This window comes from Pelophylax lessonae (assembly GCF_965119305.1).
Source record: "Pelophylax lessonae genome assembly, chromosome: 3".
In the NCBI taxonomy this organism is placed as follows: domain Eukaryota; kingdom Metazoa; phylum Chordata; class Amphibia; order Anura; family Ranidae; genus Pelophylax; species Pelophylax lessonae.
In genome coordinates this window covers 464,133,878-464,152,199 of record NC_138770.1, presented here as the reverse complement: position 1 = coordinate 464,152,199, position 18,322 = coordinate 464,133,878, and the positions used below count along the sequence as shown (strand labels likewise).

General features: G+C 43.4%; 1 protein-coding gene across 1 annotated transcript in view; it reads right to left on the bottom strand.

The window, feature by feature from the left end:
- Positions 1 to 18,322, bottom strand: part of LOC309551829 (scavenger receptor cysteine-rich domain-containing protein DMBT1-like) — a gene marked incomplete at both ends in the record, with an annotated part of 214,327 nt that overhangs the window by 124,801 nt on the left and 71,204 nt on the right. Inside the window, one exon of the mRNA XM_082252526.1 lies at positions 6,647 to 6,858. Within this exon, the coding sequence (XP_082108652.1) occupies positions 6,647 to 6,858 (212 nt within the window). The remainder of the gene's footprint in view (positions 1 to 6,646; positions 6,859 to 18,322) is intronic.

Genomic DNA, 18,322 nt, shown 5'->3' with positions numbered 1-18,322 from the left:
CGGTTTAACTGGGTGTCATTGGCGCCATACAAATTTTTTTTAGAGCAACAGTTAAAAAAAATAAAAAATAAAAGTGCCCACGTCCTCCCATGCTCATTGGCAAAGGCATACATGTGTAGGTTCCACACAAGCGCAGACAGCGATCATCCCATACAAGTGAGGTTTTACCATGAATGAACATGAGAACATGGGCAGTAATTCTAGCACTAGACCTCTGTAAATCTAAAGTGGCAACCTGTAAAGGCTTTAAAAGCATTGCTTATGGTTAGTAAAATGGTTATGCTTCCTTATAATGGTTAATTATTTTGTTTTTAGCTGATGCACAGGTGTGCGAAATTTGAAAGTGTGACATATTTGGTGTCTATTTACTCGGCATAGCATCATTTTTTAAATTTTACAAAAAAAAAAAAATTTAGCTTTGTATTGTGTTTTTTGCATTACAATAAAAAAAAAAAGTGTATTTTTTTTCTCAAAAAATATATAATGTTTGGGGGGGTCTAAGACATTTTTTTCAAAAAATACTTATTGTTACAGCTGAAGTGGATATCGGAATTTACCTTGAGACATACTGACCTGTTTGCCGATAAAAAATAATCCACTTTTTAAGCAACACCTCATCTTGGTCCTAATAAATCAGCTTATAGCTGTGAAACGTGTAGACCAGTATGTATTTAAACTATGATAAGATACTCTCAAGCACCACAGGTATCTTGCTTACACCAAACCCCATACTAGCACTTCTATCTTTGGGCTTGGAAATCTTACCTCCTGATATGAGAACAGTCTGTGTTCACATACTTTAGGGATGATCGAACTTTTAAAAAGTTTGGTTCGACCAGAACACCCGAATTTCCCGAAAATGTTCAGTTTGGATTCCCGGACCCCATTGAAATCAATGGGACCCGATCTTCGGGAATCAAAAAACACAATTTTGCAGCCCTAAAACCTAATAAATGCCCCTAAAAAGTGCCTAGGGTTCTGGGTCATGCCACAGAGACTATGAATCAGGCAAAAAAAAGTTCTTAAAAATTGTAGTTTTTGATAGAGAGCCAATTATTGAAAAAATTATTGAAAAAAAAAGAGATTTCTTCGGCTTTAGTGCCTAGGGGGTCTAAAAGTGTACCTGTGAAGTTTCAGCTCTGTAGCATGTCCAGAACCAGAATTATAGCATGCCAAACCTTCAAAAATGACTTTTTTGCTTAACCGCGCCTTTCTTTTGCTCCTAATCAACTGCACTGCCAATGTGTATGATGGTGACATAATGCAGTGCACTGGGAACAAGATTAGAGTTTTTTTTGGAAAAAGGTGCTGTCTCTTTAAATGTGGATATAATTAAAGGGTGTATTTTCACAATGAGGGTTTTAATTACCAAATGTTTTCAAGAAGTCAAAAGATGTATGTAGATGCACTTTATTTCATGTAAAATGGTGTTTGGTGCACTTTAACTTGAATTCTCACAAGAAACAGACATATATGCACGGATACATTGAGGGTTAGGGTTAGGGGTAGGGGCCACAATGTAGTGCACAGTGAACAAGATTAGAGATGTTTTGGATAAATACTGTTGTCTCTTGACTTTGAAAAGAAGTAAAGGATGCTTAAAAATTGGGCCTTTGGTGGTGCCGACGATGCCTTGACACCACATGAAAGGGCTGGCCATGAAGGCAATAATTGCCTTTGTAAGGAAAAAAATTGCAATGATATGCATCTGTGAAACAGGTGCGCAAAAATTGTTGTTTGGGTGTTGGTGGAGCCATACCACTGTAAGCCCAAAGAGCTGGTGTTGAAGTAGGCGAAAAAATTAAGAAGATGTGTACCTGTGGATCAGGTGAGCAAACATTGTGTTTTTGGTGTTGGCGGAGCCTCCCCACCGTAAGCCCAAAGAGCTGGTTTTGAAGAAGGGCGTAAAAATTATGAAGGTGTGCACCTGTGGAACAGGTGCGCAAACATGGTATTTTTGGTGTAGGCAGAGCCTCCCTACCATAAGCCCAAAGATTTGGTTTTGAAGAAGGCGTAAAAATTATGAAGGTGTACACCTGTGGAACAGGTGCGCAAACATGGTATTTTTGGTGTTGGCGGAGCCTCCCCACTGTAAGCCCAAAGAGCTGGTTTTGAAGAAGGCGTAAAAATTATGAAGGTGTGCACCTGTGGAACAGGTGCGCAAACATGGTATTTTTGGTGTTGGCGGAGCCTCCCCACCATAAGCCCAAAGAGCTGGTGTTGCAGAAGGCCAAAAAAAATTAATCGTTTCTAGTGGAAACTAAAATGAGGTTCTGTGAACGTAAACAGAATGAGAGGAGGGTGGCACCCTGGTCCAGGCTTAAACTGAGGCTCAGCTGCCACATCGCAACGATAGACTAGTCTACAAGGTCTGCATCAGGTGCATCAAAGCTTGATATCCACGACTGATTCATTTTAATGAATGTCAAATGGTCTGCAGACACCTTTTGGCCTGAGACATAGAATAGCCCTTTGAACGCTTATGTGGTACCTCATCATATTCAAAGGACCATTCTGCAGAGGAGGGCATGGAGGAGGATGAGGAGGAGGAGAATGAGGGGGTAGAAGTGATTGATCTACCCGGATCAGCGACACCACCAGCTGTTTGCAGGTGTGGGGGCAATACTGGCTGCATCACCGAGCCCTGGCCACAATCCCTTCCGCTGGCAAGCAGTGTCACCCAATGAGCAGTGAAAGAAAAATGTACCGTCCCTGCCCATGTTTGCTTGACCAAGTGTCAGCCGTCAGGTGTATCTTACGGCTGACTGACTTGGCCAGGGACAACACTACATTGCCTTCCACATGTTGGTATAGGGATGGCAGGGCCTTACGGGCAAAGTAATGCTGACTTGGCACCTGCCACTGTGGAACTGCACATTTTGCAAAGTTGCGGAAGGTAGCAGACTCTACCAGGTTAAATGGTAAGAGTTGCAGAGCCAGTAGTTTTGCCAAACTACTGTTTAGACGCTGGGCATGTGGGTGGCGGGGAGTATACTTTTTTTTTCGTTCCAGCATGTGTGGAATCGAAATTTGCCATCTAGATGTTACAGCTGGTGGTGTGCTGGAGGTAGATGCGACACTGCGTGCTATATCATTATCCCTGTCAGTGGAGGCTGCCAACAGGTGACAAGTGACTATAGAAGGGACAGACTGATGTGCAGGTGGAGCATGAGGAGGACTAGGAGGCCGACTGACCGATCTTTGGCCCTTTTGCGGGTTCTTCAAATGCTCCTGCCAACGGGCCAAGTGGTGGGTTGTCAAATGCCTGGTTAGGCAGCTTGTACCCAAGTGGTTGACCTTTTTGCCACGATTTATTCCCTTATGACAAATCTTGCAGATCGCAACTGTTCGACCTGCATGAGATGTCTCAAAAAAGGCCCAGCAAGAAGAGGTTTGTATAGTGGCCCGGGAGACAACAGGTGCGGCCTTAGATGGAGTGGGCCGTCTGCTCTCCCCTCTTGCTTGCTCTGCCTCCTCCTGAACCTCAGACCCAACATCAGACTCCATAAAGGACTGAGCATCAGGCGTGGCCCGGGAGACAACAGGTGCGGCCTTAGATGGAGTGAGCCGTCTGCTCTCCCCTCTTGCTTGCTCCATAAAGGACTGAGCATCAGGCAGGAGTAGATGGCCGACTATGGTCAAACAGCTCAGCTGACTCCTCTGCCATGTCTGAAGTTGGGTCTAAGGGAGGACTTGAGGTGGACATGGACTAATCTTTATTTGCTCTGCCAACTGCAGAAGACTGACCACATTTCTCCGCCTGGGTCACTGTAGTTGCTGATGATGACGATGATGAGGGTTTGGTAATATAGTCCACCACCTCCTGTACGTACTGTGGACGTATAGCTTGGCCACTGCGGGAGAACAATTGAAATGGTGGCCTGGCTGAGGACTGACCACCACGTCCACCCTTGCCTCTAGACACCCTAGAAGCTGTGCCCCTTTCCGCAGCAGGGCCACGTATGCCTTTCCTTGGTCTACCTGACATAGTTGTCACTGAGGCTTTATCAACTGTGCGATGTGAAAATCACCTGCAAAAGGCACACTGCTATGCAACCCAAAGTTGTCGCTAAATACAGCAGATGTGTGTGATGCAGAGTAGCAAAGCCTTTTGCAGTGGACTTAACGCTTACAACAAGAACAGGCGTTAACTTGTCACTGAGGCTTTGGCAACTCTGCGCGGTGAAATTCACCTGCAAAGCGCACACTGCTATGCGACCCAAAGTTGTCGCAAAATACAGCAGATGTGTGTATTACTGAAATGTATTTTGTAGATATATCAGCAGTGCAACGTGCTCACTAGACGGAACCCTGACACTTAAAAGTATCCCTACAAAAACTAGATTATTGAATCTAACTATAGTGGTATATAGTACCCTAACTACACTGCATATCCCTTTCCTCACACTAAAAGAACAGCTTCATACAGCAGAAGATAATTTCTGACACTGTCCCTAAATGTATTTTTTTTTTTCTAACTCAAACAGCACAATCGCTGTATTTCTAACTACACTGACAATCTTTCTGTAAGCTGACTGCTCTTCTGCTGATATGGAGCTTTACAAGCAATCGGCTATGCAGCAAACGTTGTTTAACACAGCAGGAGAAACACAAATGCTTCCACTCTCTTCCAAAGCCTCTGTATTACAGTGCTGGAGGTTAGGCGGGGCTATGTTATATACTGGGGGGGCGTATTCACTCCTGATTGGCCTTTGGTCCCCGTATTCACTCCAATCACGTTCCTAGCAGACTCCTGCCCCCTCATTGGCTTTTACTGACGTTTCTTGGCCAATCACAGGCTTTTAAAGCCCACTTCCTGTTCCATTGCATTCTGGGCGGTTCGGGTGACCGAATTATGAACTTTTACTGCAAAAAGTTTGGAATTCGGCCGAATTTCGAACAACCAATGTTCGGGTCAAACCAATGGTCGACCCAAACTGTTCGATCATCCCTAATACTGATAGCTGCTAGAAACCTTATAGCACGATACTGGAAACAGTCTATCACCCCCTCTCATTTGGAACTGGTTCATCTAGTAAATATGCAGTTCTCCCTTGAAAAAGCGTATGCATACTCGATATCCCGTGGGCACAAATTTCACAGGGATTGGCTTTTATGGAAACAGAGTACTTACTTTACACAGCTCTAATGTGGTTAAGCCGCAAGCCTTACCGGATCGAAATGACTTTACATCTATGACTTCCTTTTTGATAATGAAACCTACAGTATTTGTTCGTGTTCTGTGAAATGTTATCTCAACACACTTTGTACTACAGTTTATTTTCTGTTTTGTTTTGAAACTATTAATAAAAATGATTGCAAGTAAACTATGATAAGCATATTGTTATAATTTGGTCAAAGAGCTTTCTGTGAAAGTGAAGGGGTGAACATCCTCCTCCCCCGTCAGCAGTGCCAGTAGTTCCTGGTCTCTCCCATTCCACTAGGCAGCCATTCATTCTTAATAGCAACTCAAATGCACCAGCCGATGCACATGTGCTGAATCTCACCACAAGACATGCTGATGTAGCACCCTCCTACATAGGTGCTAAGTAGGCAGAGTAGTTTTGGCTCTGTCTGCTTAACAGCAGAGCAACAGGATAAATGTATATGCTCCCTGATTTTCAGGGAGCAGGATTTGTTAGTCAGGCCTGCTCCATGTGTCCAGTGTGTGATTTATCTGGGCTGAGGGAGTGTCCCCACTGTGTCCAATGGGAACAGTGGGGGAAACCCCACCAGTGACACACAGGCTTTGTTTTGCCCCAGGGATTGGCACAGACTGTCTGCCTCGGTGCATTATGGGGCAGGGTATATAAAGCCAAGGACAAATGTGCTCAGGGTCTTTAGGTGGGAAGCCAGGTCCCAGAAGGAGGGTGATGGCGGTCTCCTCTTCTGCAGCAGTGGATGGTGGTCACAGGTGGTTGGCCTGGTGAACCAGAGTGTGTGGCTGAATCCGGAGGTCCAAGAGAAGCTGACTGGAGGAGTTGGGGGCATCGGTGAATCTGGAAAAACATTGTCCGTGAGTACAGAGGAACTTGCCCGGGGTCTGCCCAGGAAGGGGACCACTCCGGAGTGTAGAGTCAGTGGACGGGTGTCAGCTACACAGAGAGAGAGAGAAAAGGGGTGCCAAGTTGCAAGTGAAGCAGCAGCCTTGCCGCATCCTCAAGTCAGTTGTCCTCAATACTATGAATAGTTACTAGTTGAAGTATATCACTCATTCCTTCTCCTATCCCAGTTCTAAATAAAACTACAAAAAACCATCCCCTGGACTGATCATTGACTGAGTCAGGAGCTTAAAGTACTACTTTTCTGCAACCAGTTGCTATGGGTAACCCAGGGGAATCCTTAAGGTGTAATACTCAGCAGTCCTCTAGGGGGCAGTGCTACACTAATATTGCATGTAGTGTCGTGAGATGCAATGTTTAAAAAAATAGCCCACAAAAAAAGTAAAAAATTACCCTTCTTTTGAGCAATTCTCATGCATAGGGTAGCCTATTAAAATGAATGGCCATAAAAGTGACAAACTCAGGCACCCTGGTACACATGAATTGGCATGAATAGAGGGCAAATATAAATCTTAAAACATGACGCACAATGTAGTAAGTAAATAGCTAAGTGTTCCACAAAATGTTATTATTTATTCTTTTACCTGCCACAACTGATGAAAAGTCAGCACGGAATCCAGACGTTTGAACAATATGATCACTTTTAAATTCAATGCTGATGATATTAGATGATGAGCGGTAACTGTACGAAGTGTTGTTTGGAGGATAACAAAGCATTGCCAGAAGCGTAGAGTTTTGAGGAGGCCCATCATATATCTTGACCCAGTCATAGACACAGTTTGATGATGTTTCTAATCTAACAACAAAACACAATGTTAGAAATTCTGTATATAGCCCTACAGAACAGACAAAAAGTGCACAGTCCACATGGGCTTTGTTGTTTAACTGCAGTCAGGAAAAATAAGTTTTATTATATAGAGAAAAGACATAGAGTTTACCACAGAGCAGCTACAAACCTATAAACACTGCCATCAACTGGCTGATGTAGTTATTGTACAAAATACATGAACAATGTATTCCAACACACAATATAAAAGGGAAGTGTTAATTCTAACAGAACCATGAGTGAAAATATTCCAGATAAATCTATTTGGTGCATAGATTTTCCGGTTTAAAATGACATTCCAAAGTTTAGTTCTCTTAAAAATTGGATAAAAATATCCACACACTCGCCCTTTACCATCAGTGCTGGCATGAGGGGGAGGAGTAAACTAGGCATTTGCCAAGGTTTTCAAGTCCTTTTAGGGCCCTCATACCCTTTGTCATTGCAGCATATACACTGCTCAAAAAAAATTAGAGGAACACTTTTTGATCAGAGTATAGCATCAGGTCATTAAAACGCCTGAGATAATGATCTGGTCAGTTAAGCAGCAGAGGGGGTTGTTAATCAGTTTCAGCTGCTTTGGTGTTAATTAAATTAACAACAGGTGCACTAGATGAGCAACTATGAGACAACCTCCAAAACAGGAATGGTTTTAAAGGTGGAGGCCACTGACATTTGTTTTCCCTACTCATCTTTTCTGACTGTTTTTTACTAGTTTTGCATTTGGCTAAGGTCAGTTTCCCTACTGGTAGCATGAGCCAATAGAGGTTGCAGAGGCAGTCAAACTCCTTCAGGGTGGCACATCAACACGTGCCATTGTCAGAAGGTTTACTGTGTCTCCCAGCATGGAGGAGATTCCAGGAGATAGGCAGTTATTCTAGGAGAGCTGGACAGGGCTGTAGAAGGTTCTTAACCCATCAGCAGGACTGGTATCTGCTCCTTTGTGCATGGAGGAACAGGATGAGCACTGCCAGAGCCCTACAAAATGACCTCCAGCAGGCCACTGGTGTGAATGTCTCTGACCAAACAATCAAAAACAGACTTCATGAGGGTGGCCTGAGGGCCCAACATTCTCTAGTGGGCCCTGTGCTCACTGTCTGGCATCGTGGAGCTCGACTGGCATTTGGCATTGAACGCTAGAATTGGCAGGTCGCCACTGGTGCCCTATGCTTTTCACAGATGAGAGCAGGTTCACTCTAAACACATGGGACAGACGTGAAAGAGTCTGGAGAAGCTGTGAAGAACATTATGCTGCCTATAACATCATTCAGCATGACTGGTTTGGTGGTGGGTCAGTGATGGTCTGGGGAGGCATATCCATGGAGGGACGCACAGACCTCCACAGGCTAGACAATGGCACCCTGACTGCCATTAGGTATCGGGATGAAATCATCAGACCTGTTGTCAGACCCTATGCTGGTGCAGTGGGTCCTGGGTTCCTCCTGGTGCACGACAATACCTGGCCTCATGTGGCGAGAGGAAACTATCCATCATTGCATTAGGAGCATGCCCCAACATCAGGCATGTATACAAGCAGGTGGGGGCCATACAAACTGCTGAGTACCATTTGCTGCAATGAAATTTAAGCAAAATGGACTAGCCTGCTGCTCTATTTTTCCACTTTGATTTTCGGAGTGTCTTTTTAAATTTAGTGCTTTGTAGGTTGATCATTTTCATTTCTATCAAGGATGTGGCATCTTTTCCTTCCTAATACATTACCCAGTTCATATCAGTATAGATATTCTGCATGATATTTTTCCCATTGAGATCTTACGTGTTTTCAAAGTGTTCCTTTAATTTTTTTGAGCAGTGTATAATCCATATGCAACATCTAATGTTGTTAAAATGACAGCCTGTTGAAGTGGTGTGTCCTCTGGTTAAGTAATGCAAAAATCAATCCGTGGTGTCGATGCACCTGAATTGCTGCTGGCTCTACCATTTTTACAATTATAGATAAGGAAATTAGCTGCTTAGAGCTTTGAAAATCTTACCTTTATTCAAATCTTACAGATAATACTGAAGCCAGAAAATCGCTAACACTGCTGTTTGCCTGTGTACATATTTTTAATCTATATGTAATAATGAGATGATGTAATATTCAATGCTAAACAAAATGAATAATCAATGCTAAACAAAATGAATAATCAATGCTAAACAAAATGAAAAATAAAGTAGAAACAGGGAAAACATGATACAGTAACTTTTTACAAGGTAAGCTAAATGAGAATACAGACCACAAATAGCAGCAGTGCAGCATGTCACTAATAAACGCTAAACTGACAACATCAATAAAGTTCCAAGTGATTGACTCCCTCAGTCTTCAAATGATACATTGGTTTTAAACCAGCAGTAAATTAAATATTTTTTTGTCTCTGGACTGTGTTCAGTTCATGGGTTCCCCTCCAGTTTAATGGGATAATGTACAGTGTAAAGGCCAGTGTAAGGCATCTGTGTTAGAATGATGCCTCCAGGTACAAGGAAAGTGTATATATAGTGTGTACAATTAACCTGTATGGGAAGCAATTAAAAGACTACCATAGCAAACTAAACCTAAAGACTTGTGTAGCCAGGTGCTTGGCTATAACAACATGGAGAAGGAAACGTTGCTCTTTCTTTGCCTCTCTCCTTTTACTGTGATATGAATGTAGCGCCACCCCTGTGGGGGCCGCTAGATGTTTCTTGTCCTCCTGTGCTGCTCTGACCCTGGGAACTTCCCAACCCATTGTACACTCTAGGTTCTAACATGGTGTATACCCCTTTTAACTAAAACACAGACATAATGCAAACTGAATTTAACAGTATTTTTATTAACTAGACAGCAAAAGGGTGTATAAGAGCGTCAATCAGCCAAATCCTGGGAAAACACCCCAAAACCAGGTTGAATTGAACACTCAGCAGACTGGGATGTCCCCTGTTGCTCTATCTCACACTCACAGGTGGAAGTTGCAGGGTATCTTCAGCGCGGTGTTACACAGTGGGTCTGTCTGGGCAGGAACAGCGGTTGCCTCTGGCACCGTAATAGGCCGCAATCTCACAGCAGAGCGGCGAGGCCGGTGTTCACAAGATACGTTCTGTGAAGAAGAGACGTGGGCCAGCTGGGAGACTCCTTTTATAGTCTATCCCACAATTTTCCCCTGGAGAGGGTGGATTGCTGGGAGATGTAGTCTGCCTATGATTCAGCAGTACAGTGACTGCTGCGCAGAGGACTACAATTCCCATGATGCTCTGATCACTGGCTAAGGAGTATGATGCAATCTGATCCGAGTCAAGCACTGGGGGTGAATAGGCACAGGCTGGTTGTCGTATTGCGCTCCCGGCTACATCAATGTATGCTGCATTATCCTCCTCTGACCAGCAGGGTGAGAGCTAATGCCAAGCAAGCCAATAGACATCTATGCAGAGCACTGAGGATCCTGGGAGTTGTAGTTTGAAACAGCAGCCATTTAATGGTTACACTATAATGGTTACACTACAGATCCCAATAGGTACTGTGTGGTAGGAAGAAATAACAAGATGATTTTCTATAAAATTTCCCAGGAAAGTTCTTCTTCCTAGCACCACTGAAGGTAGAGAGCACCTCTGTCTGGATATTGGCCTATTAGCCTAAGACCATACCAGTGGAGACCTGAACCCGATACTGGGAGTGAGGACACCCACATCTCAGCACCTGCACTGCTGCTGCATGGAGACTGGAGCATATACTCCCCCTTCTGCTTCCTTCCCCTGATCACTGGAGGCTTTCAGGGAGAGAGTGAGGGGTCATCCCAGTATCCCAGGGGCTAGTGAGAGGGCTATTCTCCCATTCCTGATACTGGTAGGAGGGGCTAAGCCACTGAGAGCAAGACACTAAGTGTACCCAATCCATACCGCACCCATACTGCACTCTATACTGCATTTATTCCAAACTTAGACTGCGGCTATACAAACCTTACAACAACCTCACACCTTTAGCGCATCTCAACCACATCTACCTTTCACCTGTGCTGTGATTATACCGTACCTACTGTATGCTGCACCTATATTTCATGCAGGTTAACTGGGACTGTTGTTAAGTGCACCAAGGCTCTTAAAGGGCCCAATGTTTGCCAGCATAAGAGCATCTCAAAGGACTACCCTTGCTGTAATAATTTTCTGCAAGTCTCCTTTGTTCCCCTTCCCCCTCCACTACCATCCTCCTTTTCTTTTGGACAGTGCATGCCAAGTCGGTCTAGGACTAGCATCATAAATTTGCTCTGGCAGTATAGTTCCAGCACTCGATAGATTAACCGCTTGACCTCCAGAAGATTTATTCCCCTTTATGGCAACTTTTTGCGATACAGCACTGCGGCACTTTAACTGACAATTGTGTAGTCATGCAACGCTGTACCCAAATAAAATGTATGTCAGAGCTTTCTTTAGGTGGTCACTTTTGACACTAATAAAGTGATCAGAGCTAAAAATGTACATTGCACTGTACCAATGACACTGGCTGGAAAGGGGTTAAAACATCTAGAGTGATGAATGGGTTAACTTTGTGCCTAGCCAATGTTTGCGTTAACTATGTGTGCTGCTTTTACTAGGGAAAGAGATGGGTTTCAGTACCTGCTTAGCAGAATCACAGAATCCATCCCTTCCCCCTGTCAGAACAGAACTCTGCCTTGTTTACATAGGCAGAGCTCCATTCTCTGCCTGGTGATCTGCGGATGCCAGTGGACATTGTGTGCCCGGCACCCGCAGATCGGCTTCTGCTGTGAACAATCACAGCAGAAATGGCCCGCTGGCTGTGTGAATGCCTCCTCTGCAGGCAGGAGCACAGGATCACATATGTATACGTGATCCGACGCCCAGCTGCTGCCCTGAAGCAGTAAAACTGATATAGAGCAGTCAGCAAGTGGGTAAACTATACTACTACTCACTGCTGCACTTGAGGTGGCTTTGCTACTGTTTATTCTGATCTGGATGTCAAATGTCATCTTATACCTAGTTCTTACTGTTAATCACTTTTTATGCTAAATTGCGTTATACCCTTGTTAATCTATTTGGTGCTTGCCTAGTTACCAGCCATATTGGGTGACAAAATATTAACTGCTTCCCTCCTGGTTACAGTATATACATGGCCAGAGGGATACAGCAATGGGATCTGTGCCTGCTGTGTCCACCAGATACAGCTGAACACTGATCGCTGTATCGGGCCACTGTTGGTGACCCTGGTGTTATGTGATTGCTGTAGCCAATCAGCGATCACACGGAAAGTATTAAACAATATGTCAATTCCTGACATGATTGTTTACTACAGTCTGTGATCTGTGATCGGTCAGAGAGATCACATAGTACAGGGCCATTCACATCTGTTATGTACTATGTGATAGTTGTAGCCAATCGCAGCTATCCCAGTATCTGAATAGTAGCTCAATGGTTCAAACAAATGACAATAGCCCCAACCTATAACTGGCCTTAACAGCAAGGAGCACATGGAAGCTCAATCTACCAGCCAGCCTGCAACAAACCGAATTGTCCTGTCTAAAAGTTTCACAACACTTTCTTTGTTGTTGTTTCTCAATGGTTACAGGAAGAGTGAAAAATATTGCTTTTACAGAAATCCTGTCTGTAAAAGCAATCACCCCTCAAAGTAGTACATTGTCACTGTAATGGGATGACAGTATTTAAAAAATATTTTTTTTTAAATGTAAAAAATATATTTTTTTAACCACTTCCCGCCTGCCCTATAGGGAATTGACGGCGGGAAGGTGGGGGGGATGCCACCAGGGATGCCCACCCATGGCCACCAGGGATGCCCAACCATGACCACCAGGGATGCCAACCATGGCCACCAGGGATGGCAATCAGCGCTCAGGGAGCCCGCCAGTGCCCTCCCCATCAGTGCTGCCCATGGTTGCCATATATCAGTGCCATCCACCAGTGCCCATTATTGCCCACCAGTGCCGCCTATCAGTGTCCATCAGTGCCACCTATCAGTGCCCACCAATGCTGCATATCAGTGCTACCCATCAGTGCTGCATGCATATCAGTGCCACATATCAGTGCCACCCCATCAGTGTCTCCTCATCAGTGCCTGTCAGTGCGGCCTCATCAGTGCTCATCAGTGCAGGAAAAAAGCGTATCTATTTACAAAATTGTATAACATAAACCACAAACTTTTTTTTTTTCAAACTTTTCGGTCTCTTTTTATTTGTGTAGCAAAAAAAAAAAAAACTAGTGGTGGTCAAATATCACCATAAGAAAGCTCTATTTGTGGCATAAAAAAGGACATAAATTTGGTTTAGGTACAGTGTTGCATGACCGCGCAATTGTCATTCAAATTGCAACAGCGCTAAAAGCTGAAAATTGGCCTGTGCAGGAAGGGGGTGTAATTGCCCTGTATTTAAGTGGTTAAATTAGATTTTTTTTTTTTACTCACTGTCACCAGTCAGTGTCCTTGATCACCGCCACACTGATTACAGCATCCCTAATCACTGCCACACCAGTTATGGCGTCCGTGATCCCCTCCACACCAGTTACTATATGCGTGATCACCATCACCTCAGCTACGGTGTCCACCACTACACCAGTCCTAGTGTCCCTGATCAGCACCACACCACTCAAATGTCCCTAATCACTGCAACCCACTCACAGTGTCGCTAATCATTGTTGCAGTACTCACAATGTCTGTGATCACCGCCAGACCAGTCATGTGCAAAGCATATATAGAAACTGGCCCTCAAAGTTATTGATTAGAGGGTTTTAAGAGATAGAGAGAATTCTCTTTTCTTATGAGCATTTTTTTTATGAAACACCACTTTTTCAAACACTCAGGGCTGATTTACATCTTTCTCTCCTTGTGTCAATGTGTTCCCAATAGTGCGTTGCAGCAAATATTTTGTGACAAGTACAATGTTTAGAACATTTTGCACTTTTATTTCAATGGACTGCCAAATATAATGCACGTTAAGGCCTCATGCACACAGGGCGTTTTTGTAGCTGCTTTCAGGAGCGTCAGACGTTTTGCAGCTTAAAAATGCCCCTCCATGTTATTTTTATGGCCTCACGCACACACAGACATTTTTAAGCTGTAAGTGGCATAGGCGTTTTCAAGCTGCAAAAAAAACCCAGGGCCAGTGCGCTCTGAGAATCGGCGTTACAGCTGTAAAAACGTCTGACGCTGCTGAAGGCTGCTAAACGTTGCTTAACTTTGCTTATACAGCGTTAAGCCGTGTCATACATTTTCTTTTTTTTATGTGAAAATCAATGGTTCCCTATGGGAGCCCATTGATTTGAATGGAAGTCGCATCCAAGTCCGATCATGATGATCCAAATTGTGGTGTGACTTGCGCTCTGAGGATCTTGAGAGGGAACTCCACGCCAAAATGGGGAAAAAATGGTGTGGGGACCCCACCAGGTACATACAACACAAGGGGGCTGGGTATCTGGGTGATATCAGCGGGTGGCCACACCCCATGGCTATATAAGAAGCCGCAAAGAGCGGAGCCAGCATTATCACGGAAGACATCGTCGGTAGAGGACCAGGTTGGCAGCTGAGAAGACAAGAGGGAGAAGATTTGAGGAAAGAAGACCTGAGGGAGAAGACCGGAGGGAGAAGATCGGAGGAAGACTTTTAATAAAGGATTTCTTAAAACCATCTCTTGTCATTATTTACATTACACTGCCTTTTTTGGGTGAATGGGTAGGGGTACAATGTGTCCCATACTCATTCACATAGAGGGGGGGCTGGAATCTGGGGGCCCCCTTGTTACAGGGGGCATCCAGATTCCGATAAGTCCCCTGCTCGCAGACCCCCACAACCACCGCCCAGGGTTGTCAAGAAGAGGCCCTTGTCCCCATCAATAATGAGCGATTTTAACAATTTCAGACAATTGTATGGTACAGTTCATAGAGGCCTCAAGTAGAAATGATGCTCTGCTGGGCCTGGTAATCTCAAACCATGCTAAGCTGATTACTAATGTTCATACGAAAGAACATCTCGGTAGCAGTTACCATAACATGGTTTCATTTAACCGGTTGCCGACCGCCGCACGACTATGTACTGCGGCGGTCAGCCCCGGCCAGGCAGAGTGACGTATCGGTACGTCACTCGCCTGTCACTGACTTGCGAGCCTATTGCGGGCGGGCGCGTGCCCGCTGAGGCGCGCGCCCGCCGCGGCTCGTTCACAGACAAGTCAGTGCGTGTGACCGGCGGACTCGATGTCCGCCAGTCACACTACGATCGCTCCTGTGAAGGGAGAAAGACAGAGCGGCTTGTGTAAACAAGCTGCCTGTCAGTTCTCCCTGTGTAAAAGTGAAGATCTGTCCGTTCTACTATGTAGAACGGTTGATCTTTGCTTTTACACCAATAGGAATGTCCCTGCACAGTTAGAATCACGCCCCTAGGACACACTTAACCCCTGCCTGTCCAATAAAGTTAACCCCTTCCCTGCCAGTGTCATTTTTGCAGTAACAGTGCATATGTATAGCACTGATTACTGTAGTAATGTCACTGGTACCCCCAAAAGTGTCAAAAATGTCAGTCAAGGGTCCGATCTGTCCGCCGCAATGTCGCAGTACAGAAAAAAAATCGCAGATCGCCGCCATTACGCGTTAAAAAAAAAACACCAAAAATGACAAAAATCTTTCCCTTTGTTAGTAAACGCGATAACTTTTGCGCAAACCAATAAAAATACGCTTTTTGCGATTTTTTTTTTACCAAACATAGGTAGCATAAAACAAATTGGCCGAAAAATGTTAAAAAATTTTGATTTTTACATTTTTTTTTGGGGAATTTCATATAAAAAAAATATGAAAAATATTGTTATTTTTGCAAAATTTACGCTCTTTTTTTGTTTATAGCGCGTGATCAAAAAATCGCACAGGTGATCAAATACCACCAAAAGAAAGCTCTGTTTGTGGGAAAAAAGGACGTCAAATTCGTTTAGGTACAGCGTCGCACGACCGCGCAATTGTCCGTTAAAGTCACGCAGTAAAAAATCGCAAAAAAAACCCTGGTCCTTTAGCAGCCAAATCCTCCGGGGCTTAAGTGGTTAATGTAAGCAGTAAGCAACAAGCACACACTTGAAAGATGAAAACGCTTAACTTTAAGAGAGCAAATTTTCAGAGGATAAGGTCTGCTCTCCAAGACTTAGACTGGGAGGGAATATTGGCATCGATGGACACAAACAGAAAGGGGAATTCTTAAAAAAAAAAAAAGACTGCATGTGTACACACTGCAAAATATATTCCCATGGGCAAGAAGTTTAAAAAGCTAAAAATAAAACCTATATGGCTCACATCCAAAATGTTAAAAGCTATAAATAATAAGAAAATAAAGTGCTTTAAAAAATATATAAAAAGGAAAGGAACACTATTTTCATTTAAATGTTACAAAGAATATAAAAGAATACAGAATGTAGAAAGGAAATCAAGGCCACAAAAATTCAAAATGAACGGCAGATTGCAAAAGAAAGTAGGACAAACTCCAAAACATTCTTCAAATATATTAATAGTAAAAAGGTCAGGTCTGAGCAGGTAGTCTCTTTACAAAATAATCTAGAGTGGGCGACTGGGGACAAAGAGAAGGCAAATGTAATAACCAGTTCTGGACTAGAAGGATTTGCCCCCCTAATGACCAGGCCATTTTTTGTGATTTGGCACTGCGTTAATTTAATGGAAAATTGCACGGTCGTGCGACACTGTACTGAAATAAAATTGATGTCCTTTTTTTCCCCACAAATAGAGCTTTCTTTTAGTGGTATTTGCTGACCTCTGCGATTTTTTATTTTTTGCGTTATAAACAAAAAAATAGCCCAAATTCTGAAAAAAAAAAAAAACCACAATATTTTTCACATTCTGCTATATAACATTCCCAAAAAACAAAAAAAAGAAAAAAATCTAAATTTTTTTATCTTTTTAGGCCAATTTGTATTCTGCTACATACTTTTTGTAAAACAAAAATCGCAATAAGCATATTTTGATTGGTTTGTGCAAAAGTTATCGTGACTATAAACTAGGGGAAAGATGTATGTCATTTTTATTTATTAATTTATTTATTTTTTACTAATCATGGTAGTGGTCTGCGATTTTTAGCGGGACTTCGACATTGTGGTGGACAGATCAGACCCCTAACAGACCTTTTTGACACTTTTGGGGGGACCAGTGACATTACTACAGTAATCAGTGCTAAAAATATGCACTGTTACTGTAATAATGACATTGGCAGGGAAGGGGTTAACACAGAGGTGATTAAAGGGTTATGTGAGCCTAGGGGAGTGTTTTCTAACTTTATGATGGATGGGCTTGTGAAATGACCACAGAGACTTGTGATCCTATATAGAAGGATCACAGGCGCTCTGTGATCGTTTAAGAGAAAAAAAAGGGTCAGCTGTTTTTACAGAGGCTGACCGTCCTTCTCTCTCAGCAGGAAGCGATCGCGGGTGTCCGGCGGCAATCGCAACCGCTGGTCCCGTCGATTTGACATCCTTGCTGCCTAGTGGGGGCGGGAGCGTGCCGCCGGTGGCGCACACTTGCCCCCTAGCACCACTTGTGCGACTATGTTGTTTCACGCAGCCAAGCCAGCCTGCCGCAGTTAATCTGCAGCTGGCGGGCAGCAAGTGGTTAAATACCTTCTTCAGCTTTGTGTACACAAAGGAGCATGGGGAAACTCAAGTCCATTATGGGGATGATATTGACATAGCACCAAATGAACCATTATGGCTCAAAATTGATATGGTCCAGAAATATTTAGACAGCATAAAGTTGAATAAAACACCTGGACCAGATGACATACATCCATGGGTTCAAAAAGAATTTAGCTCTGCAATTTTAAAGCCATTGTTTCTAATTTTTAGGGATCCTTTAATGGCTGGCATAGTACCACTGGGTTGGTGTAAGGCCAATGTGGTACGTTTTTTAAGAAAAAAATCTTTACCAAGTAACTACAGACCTGTTAGTTTAACTTCTATAGTCAGGAAGATACTTGAGATTTTAATATAAGACCACATAGATAAGTTCTCGCTAGAAGAAAATATTTTAAGCAATAGACATCATGGATTTATGAAAGACAGAAGCTGTCAAACAAATCTGATTTCTTTTTTTTTTTTGACGAGGTAAGCAAACCTTAGAAAAATAAGTGGCTGTGGATTTGGTATACTTTTTGCAAAAGCGTTTGACACAGTTCCCCACACATGGCTAATGTGTAAGGTAAAGTCTACAGGCTTGAAAAAAATGTTTGTAAATGGATAGAAAACTGGCTAAATGACTGTATTCAGAGAGTAATGATTCATACTTGGATATTATTGGTGTACTCCAAGGTTCAGGTGGTTCTAAAGCCTGAGGGCTTTTTACCTTCATGCAGTCTATGTATGCATTCTATACGTGCCGCTCCCACCCCTCTAGCCCCCTTAGGTGTACATTTAGTAAATTGAGAAGTTTTCTCTCAGTTCACTTCTCGGCAGTTCTCACAGAAAAAATA